The 8998-nt window shown below is 54.2% G+C and overlaps 1 protein-coding gene across 1 annotated transcript; it reads left to right on the plus strand.

The window, feature by feature from the left end:
- The first annotated feature begins 725 nt into the window (after nt 1-725).
- Nucleotides 726-8580, plus strand: CLEC19A (C-type lectin domain containing 19A). Its single transcript, XM_076351289.1, has 5 exons — nt 726-864; nt 6042-6207; nt 6697-6790; nt 7586-7718; nt 8501-8580. Exons 1-5 carry the CDS (start codon nt 774-776, stop codon nt 8578-8580), a joined length of 564 nt encoding a protein of 187 aa, XP_076207404.1. The 5' UTR covers nt 726-773.
- The last annotated feature ends 418 nt before the right edge of the window (nt 8581-8998 follow it).

An 8998-nucleotide genomic window follows, 5' to 3' on the forward strand; every position in this document is an offset into this window, starting at 1 on the left:
AAAAAAAAAAAAAAAAAAAGCACGCACAAAACGGGGAAGTAATGGGTTAAACCCCACAGTTACAGGCTGCACAAAGCCTCGCACAAGGCGGTGCTCCCCTGCAGCCCAGGGGACCCTCTCCACCTGCTTCCCCCCGCTGCAGCCTGCCTTACCCCGCGGTGCCCACGCTGCCGCAGCCTCCCCTGTGTTAACACAGCCCTCGCCTTCCAGCTGCTAACTCTACCCTGGGTTTGAAGGGCCGCCCGTCTTGCACAGCAGGCAAGAGGGGCACGTTTTTCGGGCACCCCAGGGTGAAGGTCTGCCCCGAGCTCCCCTCCGCGCCTGGCCGCTGATGCCCGCCAGCATCCCTGCGGGGCAAGGCAGCCAGCACAGTGCAGTTAGGCGGTGCTAAATTGGGGACACAAAATAAGTCTCAGGAAGCAACTGGGGGGGGTAGATAAGGGATTCCCTTGCTCGCCTGCAGCCTGCGGCGTGTGACAAAGGATCTCCGGGAGGAGACATGCAGCCCCCGAGCCAGGCCGTGGGCAAAGGTCTGGGCGCAGGTCCCTCAGGGTGGGATGCAACGAGCGCGCCCGGGCTCAGCTGGCGGCGGGTGGGGAGGCGCGTGTCGCTGGGAGAGCCGCTGCTTTTGGGGGAGGGAGCAGCACAGCGCTTATATCCACCTCCGCGCCGGCAGCCTCCCTGGCACAGCCCGGAGGTCCCGGACCGAGCGGCGACCCCTGCAACCGGCTGCCTGCGGAGCTGGGGGAGCGCCCCGTCCTCCCTCCCTGGCGATGGGCACCGGGTGGGACGTGTGTGCCCTCCTCTCCGTGGCGTTGCTTGCCGCCCAGGCTTTCCCCCAGACAAACATAAAGATCAGCCAAGGTGAGTGCAAAGCGTTGATTGCGGCTTGGGGTAAAGGCAATCCTTAAACTGCGACGGCTTTAGCAGGGAGAGGAGAGCGCGTATCTCCTGCAGGGTCAGCAGCTGGCTTTCCCCTTTCTCCGACTGCTCCAGAAATCTCTGACTTTCCTTGAAACCAACTTCCTTCTTCACTGGGGGGACGTGCCAAGAGCAGCCCCGGTCTCCCTCTCCTGGGATATTGAAGCTGTCTCTGCTCTGGCTTGCTTTCTTTCTGTGTAAGAGGCTGCGCTTTCGCCTTCAGCAACATGCGCTCGCGTGGCGTGATGCCGGGGACCCTCAGCCCTCCCTACGGTGTGTCTGGCGTGGACGGCAGGGGCAGCGGGCAGAAATAACTGCACGGAGGCACACGCGTGAGTGGTGCAGGACTGCAGCCCAGCAGCCCGACAGGACAGGCAGGGAGGACCACCGTGGCACCTGGTTTATTTATTCACACTTACTGCATGTGAAAAGTGGCCACAAATAAGTGATTCTGCCTTATTCCCCCCCCCCCCCCCTTTTTTTTTCTGAGCTGTTGGTGACGGTGGCTGCTTTATGTCACTTAAGGTTCTTGCAAACTTTTTCATGGGGCTGGCGTGAGCAGGAGTCGCTGCTCTGAGTTTGTTCGTGCCCCATTAGATTTGTATGGGAACGTGAGCAGAGAGGGACTCCTTAAGTACCATTCGGTGAGTTCGTGAGAAAAAGGATCGATATGAGCCCAGCTTTCCTGACAGACACCTAATCCGTGGGAGCTTCGCCAAAACTAATTAAGAAGGAAAAAAAACTCATGCAAGATAACTCCTATCGGTTAGTGCTGGCTGCAGGAGGGCTGCTGCCGGCGCCTGCTGTAGCCTCACGACTACAAACATACCTGGCAGAAGATTTGAAGCTGTAAAACCAGCTTGGTTTTGTTACAGGATTTGAAAACCAAAGCCCTCTGTGTGAAGGGATGTCACTTCCAACATGCTTCAACTGGTGTTTAAAATTTTACTTGGAAATTTGTAACATGTGCTTTAAAAAACACATCAGTGTGTGTAAAATATCGCCCAGTTATTAAATGAGCTTCACGTCCATCAGTGGATACCATCCCCTCTAGCTCCATACGTCCCCCAGACACACAGAGACTGAAAACCCTCTCATGAACCTCTTGTTTTGAAGGTGGATGCTAAGCAAGAGACTTTTTCATCTCTTAATGAAGGATAAATATTGCAAATCACATGAAGGTGGGATTGTTTGTCCATAATGACTGTGGTGTCAGGGCTTAAGGATGTGCTCCTAAAGCCACGGGTGACCTGAGGCATCCCAGCATCATACAGTAGCACTGTCTTAGCCCCTGCCACACGCTCCTGCCCACCAAACCCCCTTTTTAATGCTTGTTCTTTGGGTTTATTGAATAAAGAGGGCAGACGTGTCAAGGCTGTGGTGGGATGGAGGTCTGGCTCAGACGGCACTTTGAACCCTCTGGCCTCGCCACAGGCTGCTTCTGCTGAAGCTGTCCTTGGGGAGTCCTGGGGCTCCCCTGTCCCAGCCCTGTTTTCTCACCCATACCCAATAACTGCCCACTGCTCTGGCAGCGCCGACACAGAGTAAAGCCGTGCTGCCAGTCTTCCCCATGACCCCGAGCTGGTAAGAGGCAACTTGGCGTTGGTGAGCGCTGGGATGCTCGTCCTCAGCCCCTGCTCTGACCGCTGGCTGGGGAGTGCTCCCCAACCCTCGCTTTCAGCATCGCAGCCCTCGGGTACCACCAGGTACCTGCTCCACGGGCAGCTCTGCCCAGGGAAGGACCCAGCCTTGCACATGATGGGGATCTCCTCAGCTCTTCTCCGTTGGCATCAACTTCAGATAAGTCTCTTGGGCGTTGATGGACACCCTCCAAACTCAGCTGCTTGCCAAGAACTGAAGAGGTTCACTTGCTTTTTCAGGTCAGACAGCAGCATTAGCTTATGGATGTGCCAAAAGGGGTGTTTCAAGACCATGCCTTTCAGTGAGGCATCTCCTAATGTCTCTAAGCTTTTTGGTAAGTCATCAGCTGTTGATGAAACGGAGGCCTTCGATGCTCTGCAGCAAGAAGAGCATCTGCTGCCAGCACTGACCTGATCGGATCTGCTGTCCAAAATGCTTTGATGGAGCTGCAGTATCCCCAGGAGTCTTCCTTGCACGGATATCTCTTGCCAACCTTACCTTAGCCCCAAACTTTGTACCTCAAATCTGTAGATCGCTGGAGGTGAGGCAGCATTGCACTTTGGGATGAAGCTGTTCAGGAAAAAACCTGCTCTTCCCTGGCTGAGCCAGTGGGAGTCACACAGTTGGTATTTTATCTTTTTCAGTAGCATCCTGGAATAAAAAAACCTCGTGAAACTAGCTGGGGTTTTCTCAGTTAATTATTTCTAGCTGGAAAGTGGCCACTTGGGGAAGTGAAACTTTTTGGCAGAGCAGTGCCAGCTTCTGCAAGATTTTGACAAGTGATTTTCCTGGCGGTTCTGAAGTGGGTCTCGGCTAGTAAATAAATAAAAAAGCTCCAGTTTTGTTGGCACTAACACAAATCCAGAGAGTACAAAACTTTTTCTGACCCAAAATTCTTGTTTTCCAGCTTTTCTGAGCTAGTAACAGCTGCCTCATATGAATCTTATCCTCAACCTAGTTTGGACATTTATTTTGCTGGTTTTGCGTTAAAACGTGGCCCTGACCTTAAAGCTGCTGCATTGTAAATAAGCAAAGGGAGGAAGGATTCTTGCCATCATTTTTCACCAGGAATTTGGGGACAAATAGATGAACTGACTTGGGGTTGGCAGGAGCCCCCGTCCTGCGGGCAGCGGCTGTGCTGCTCCTGCCCTGTGTGGAGGAGCTGATGCTGCTGGGGGTGATGTTTGCTGGGGTACTTAAAAGTGAGGATCTGGTCTAAATAGTCCTAAAACGCTTCCCCTGTCCCCTTTTAGATCAAAATACCATTAGCAGCTGCTGGCTTGGTTTATGAGGTTTTCCTACAGAGCCATGAGTGGGCTTGTATACTCACAAACACGCATCCAATTTCTTATGGCCTTTCTGCTAAAAATAGCCCCCGAACACCCCAGATAAAGCAGCACCCACAGTGGTTCCTGCCTGTGAAACTGGGAGCAATAGTTCTCCTCCAGAGAGACAGCCAAAGCCTCTGATCCTGACCTAACAGAAAAGATGCTAATTAAATGCTGACCTCCCATATTTTCCTTTTCAGTATATTTAACCTTAAATTCCTTCAGGCACCTCTGGTTCGCTGAAGCTCGTCAAATTAATGCTACCTAATGGGAAGCAGTACGGAATAACAAAGAAGGACTGCCTCCTCTCCATCTCTGACTCGGTTTTGGCTGCTCTGAACAAAACAAGGGTGATTTTCCCGGACGATCGGGGCGCCAACGGGCCCAGCTTGGAGCCAGGGCACCGGGACGCCTGCTGCAATTAGCACTCGGGAGCGAAGGGCCCCGTTTGTCGGGGATGCTGCTGGGTTAAGCCCTGTGAATTTTGCCACCGTGCTGCTAGAGGTGAAGAGTTCGTCAAGGCGCTTCACAGCCTCTATAATAAAACCCCAGTTCTGGGGGAGCTGGCGGTGCCTGTCTGCCGCAGACCCCCGGGGTGCCCTCGGCAGGAGGGTGCAGCAACCTGGAGTCGCCGTGAGCCGGGACCAGATCCCAGCCCTGTCCTGGATGGGAGGATGCGCCTCATCCACAGCCTGGCGGTGAAGCTGAAGCCTCGTCCTGTGGGTTTGACCCTCTGCCCTTGCTCTGCTTCGCTTTCAGTGTGGTGGGGACCCCTGGCCGGCGCCACGTGGGGAGGCGGGCTTGGCTCCCAGGAAATCACATCAGCTCTCGGCGTTCCTGGTCCTTCTGCTCTATTGCTATTATAGCAACAATTTGCATTTTTTAGGGCTATTCTAAGGTTTTTTCCAAATGCAACGATGGCTGAGTGTGAATCCGAGAGCTGAACCCTGCATTGCCACTGAGCTGACTGTGGCTTGGCCACCCTCCCGTAAAGCTGTTCCTCTTGTTTCCAGCCCAGCGTGCCTTATCCTTTTTCCTCCGCAGCCCATAACTAGTGCTGATGAGGGTGGGAGAGCCCCCCGCTGCTCTCAGGGGGTTTGTTGCTGTGGGGTGCAGAGCTGCTCCCAGCCACAGCTCCTCCAGAGGGAGCGGCCGGGGGTCCTGAGGCAGGAGTGATGGGGCGACAGCCCCACGGGGTTCGGCACAGCGGGTGCACCGGCAGTCGGGTTGGCTTCCACGCCTTGCTCAGGAGGCAAAAAAGGCTCTTTGCATTTGTGGTTTGTTGCCTGGGAGGAGTGTGTGACAGGAGGGACCCGGGGGCTGGCTGGTGGGTGTTTGTAAAACACTCAGAGATCCCCATGTGGAAAGAGCTGATGAAATACGAAATTATCATCTGGAGGTGCCAGTGCTGGGGCAGGGAAGGATTTTGCCCCTGCAAAATGGCCTCTTTTGGGGTAACTCCCCCACTGTGCTGAAAAGTGGTGGGGGAGGAGGACCAGCCCCGCGGAGCCCCAGCTCTTATCTGGTGGCGGGAGGCAGATAGGCTGGCACCGCTCCCGGCAGCACGCGCGCCTCGCCCGGCTATTTATGTGGCTGAAATCCAATGCGTGTGTACGTGCGTGGCTGTGTCTGGGCCCAGGGACACAGGGGATAGTGAGGGGGTTTGCTCGGAGGGAGGAGGTGCAAGTTGGCCTTGCAGGAGGTGAGAGCAGGAGGGCCGAGTGCGGCCATAACCCTGCAGCCCCTGGCTGTCAGCTCCCATCCCAGCACGGTGGCTCCGGTAGTGCCTGATAGAGGCGAGAGGAGCCCTTATCTCGGTTTCCACAGTAGCAAATGTCAGTGCCTTTATTTTAAGCACCCTCTGCCTAAAACGATGTCAAACTGAATCGAAATGTCCCTCCTGATTTAGGCAGATGCTAAAACCGAGAAACCCATGGCTTTTGCAAAATGTGTTTTGGCTTTTGCAAACTTTTGCACGGCTTCTGCAAGAGTTGTTTTTTCCATGCATGTGTTTGGTGGTTATTTGCCTGGGTGAGGTGGGGGGAGCAGGGCTGGGCAGTGCTGCCTCCGCTGCCTGCTCGGCTGCCTGCTCAGCTGCCCGGCCTCACTGCTTCGCCATCAGCTGCCAGATGTCCTCTGCTCTGCCCCCAGCCATGCCGGAGCCCGTCCACGCCTACTCCTGCCCACTCTTCTGGACAGAGTACGAAGGCCATTGCTACCGGTACTTCCCCATTAACAAAACCTGGGCTGAAGCCGACCTCTATTGCGCCGAGTTCTCCATTGGCATCAGATCAGCCAAGCTAGCCTCCATCCACAGGTAAGGGGTGCAGAAACACGTCATCCCACCCTGGCACGGCCTGGGGAAGAAGGAAAATGGGGACAAAGTCCCATTCGCGCAGCACAACCTCTGTGCCAGCCGCAGGCTCGTGTCCCAGCCTAAGCGTCCCTCTGCAGCAGCGACCGGGTCAAGTCTGATGCACTGGGCACACAAAGGCAATGTAAAAAATGCCTTTTCCTGGCCTGGCAGGAAAACTGACGTAGTATTCCTTCAATTTCCCAAAACTTCATTTTTTACTCTTGAAAAAGGGATAGAAATACAACATGATTACACAGGCTTTTCCCCGGCTCCCTCTCCCCTAGCTCTCACCCACACTGTGCACCTCTTGCACAGACTCAGGAAAGTAATCAACAGCAGTTAGAAGAGGGGGACCCATTTGGCCATGCTGTAGGGCGAATGCTTAGGGGCATGCCTGACCATTTGCCTGACATACCCCCTCAGTGGCTCCGTATTGCTCTGTTTTGCCAGCTGGGAAGAAAACGTCTTCGTGTATGACCTGGTGAACAGCCGCGTGCCGGGCATCCCCACCGACATCTGGACGGGGCTCAACGACCTGCGGCAGGTGAGAGCTCCCTGTAATCATGTGGGAAATGGCTTTGAAAAATTCACTTCCCTGCGTTTTACCCCTGGAAAGCCACTTGGTTTTCTTCTTCACTCCTTATAGCCCCATTAATTGGGTGGTGGCGTAGGGTCTGTTGTGCAGCACACGAGGGAAAGTTGTCATTTCATCCCCTCCAGTTAGCTTTCAAAAGAGAAGTGTTACTAGAATTAATGCAGTAATAATTACTAATTGTTCACATCATTTTATTAATGGATTAATAGAAAGAGTATTGTACTGCTGGTCCAAGAAAAGCAAATAAACTGAAAATGTCTCCAACGCCAAAAATCACCAAGTTTCATTGCTTTCTTGTGATACTCTGCAACTTTTCAAAGCTGACATGTTGGAAATATATAGTCTAATATGTAACAAAGAAAAATCGAGACCATCAGGAGAACAGTCCCATGCCAGCAAATTTTTTGTAGATATTGGGAAAGGAATGGAAAAGAAAAAGGAAAAGGAACACAGAATTGGGTGGTTGTGTTAAAAAATATATGGGTTTAATTTCTGGGCTTCCCCTGGTGAGAACACTGCGAATGCTGGGGCTTTCCAGGGCAAGTTTTCAGTTGTAAAACCCAAACAAGCTGTTTGGCCTTCGCTGAGTGGTGACAGTCTCTCCCCATGTCCCCTGGTTGTGTGGCACCGGGGATGGGGATGGGGACGGGGTCAGGGTCTGCACGGGAGCAGGACACCCCCCCCCCCCCCCCCCCCCAAACGCGGCTCTGCGATCACTGCCTCTCTCCGCTCGCCCGGCCCCAGGAGGGTCACTTCGAGTGGACGGACGGCTCCTCCTACGACTACCACTACTGGGACGGCAGTCAGCCCGACGACGGGATCCACTCCATCCCGGAGGAGGAGGACTGCGTGCAGATCTGGTACAGGCACAGCAGTGGTGAGTGCCGCGCCGGGCGTCGAGGGCACCTTAAGTCTTATTTGCATGTCAATAAATTCAATCCACTGTGGCTTGTGCTTTTCTGAAGAGGTTGCTGGCAGGCTGAGGATTTGCATTTTAATTTTTTATTATTTTCTTTTTTCTTTGCAGAGAAGGGACATGTTTTCTCTTTCTCCACGTACATACATACACAAACACAAACACACACACTCGCTTTCCCTCTGCTCACAGCCCATCTCCCTCTCCCACAGCAGTGGCAGGAGGGGAGCATCATCCACTTTGAAGAAGTACCGAATTTAGCCAAAGGTCAAATTTTCCCATTTCCCCTCCCACACGGGAGGCCCGTGGAAACACCCATCGGTTTGCCAGCTCTTCCCTCCCTCGCTCGGGCCAGGGGCATCTCGCTGAAGCGGGGCAAGACCCTGCTTGTGCAAAAATCCCACTTCACACCCTCATTGCCAGTGAGACCAGTCAGGTGTATCCAGGCCCCCTGGACATACCTAAACACCCCGTCCATGTTGATATTTTGTGGGGTATGGGGCTGTGTTTGCAGCTGCCTCCCCGCTACCATGTTCAAGCCGGGGCCAGGCATCCCTGCCAGCATCCCCAGGATGCTGGAGGATCTGGAAGCTGCTGGGAGCGGGCATGGCTGGGAGCAGCGCAAATGGAAGCACATCCAGGGAAAGCCTCCTGCAACGGCAGGAGGGCCTGGTCCCGAGGGCGGTGCATGGTTACCTCCTCATGCCCTTTTTTGGCTAACGCCTTGTTTTTTTGGGGGGTAGCACTGCGCTCCTGGAATGACAACGCCTGCGGCAGAGCCTTCCCCTTCGTCTGCAAGATCCCCTCGCTGGCCCTGGACTGAGACTGCCGGCGCTGCCCGCGCCCCCCCTCATTTTGGGTCACGTCTTCAGCCGTGCCAGGGAAGAGCGGCCGGGACGTGGCACGGGCGGTGAGAGCCGCGGAGCTGCTCAGCATCCCTAGCCAGACCCCAGCTGCGAAAATCCCTCCCGGGAGCGCTGTGGGGACGAACCCAGCACTCACCCTCCCCATGGGCAAATGGCAATGGGAGCTGTGTTAAACAGTGAAGGAGCCCCCCAAGCCTGAGCTTTGGGTTTCAGATCAACTATCGCAGCGTATTAGAGGAAACCCATGATTTTATCAATACACCAAACCATTAGCACAAAAATATAGCCATGCGTAGGAAATGATTTTGCCCGTTGATCTGTGAAGAGTGGAGGAAAAGTGTTATTTTCTGTTAAGTTATGCAAAATGCCTCTTGT

This window comes from Aptenodytes patagonicus, chromosome 13, assembly GCF_965638725.1.
Source record: "Aptenodytes patagonicus chromosome 13, bAptPat1.pri.cur, whole genome shotgun sequence".
Classification (NCBI taxonomy): Eukaryota; Metazoa; Chordata; class Aves; order Sphenisciformes; family Spheniscidae; genus Aptenodytes; species Aptenodytes patagonicus.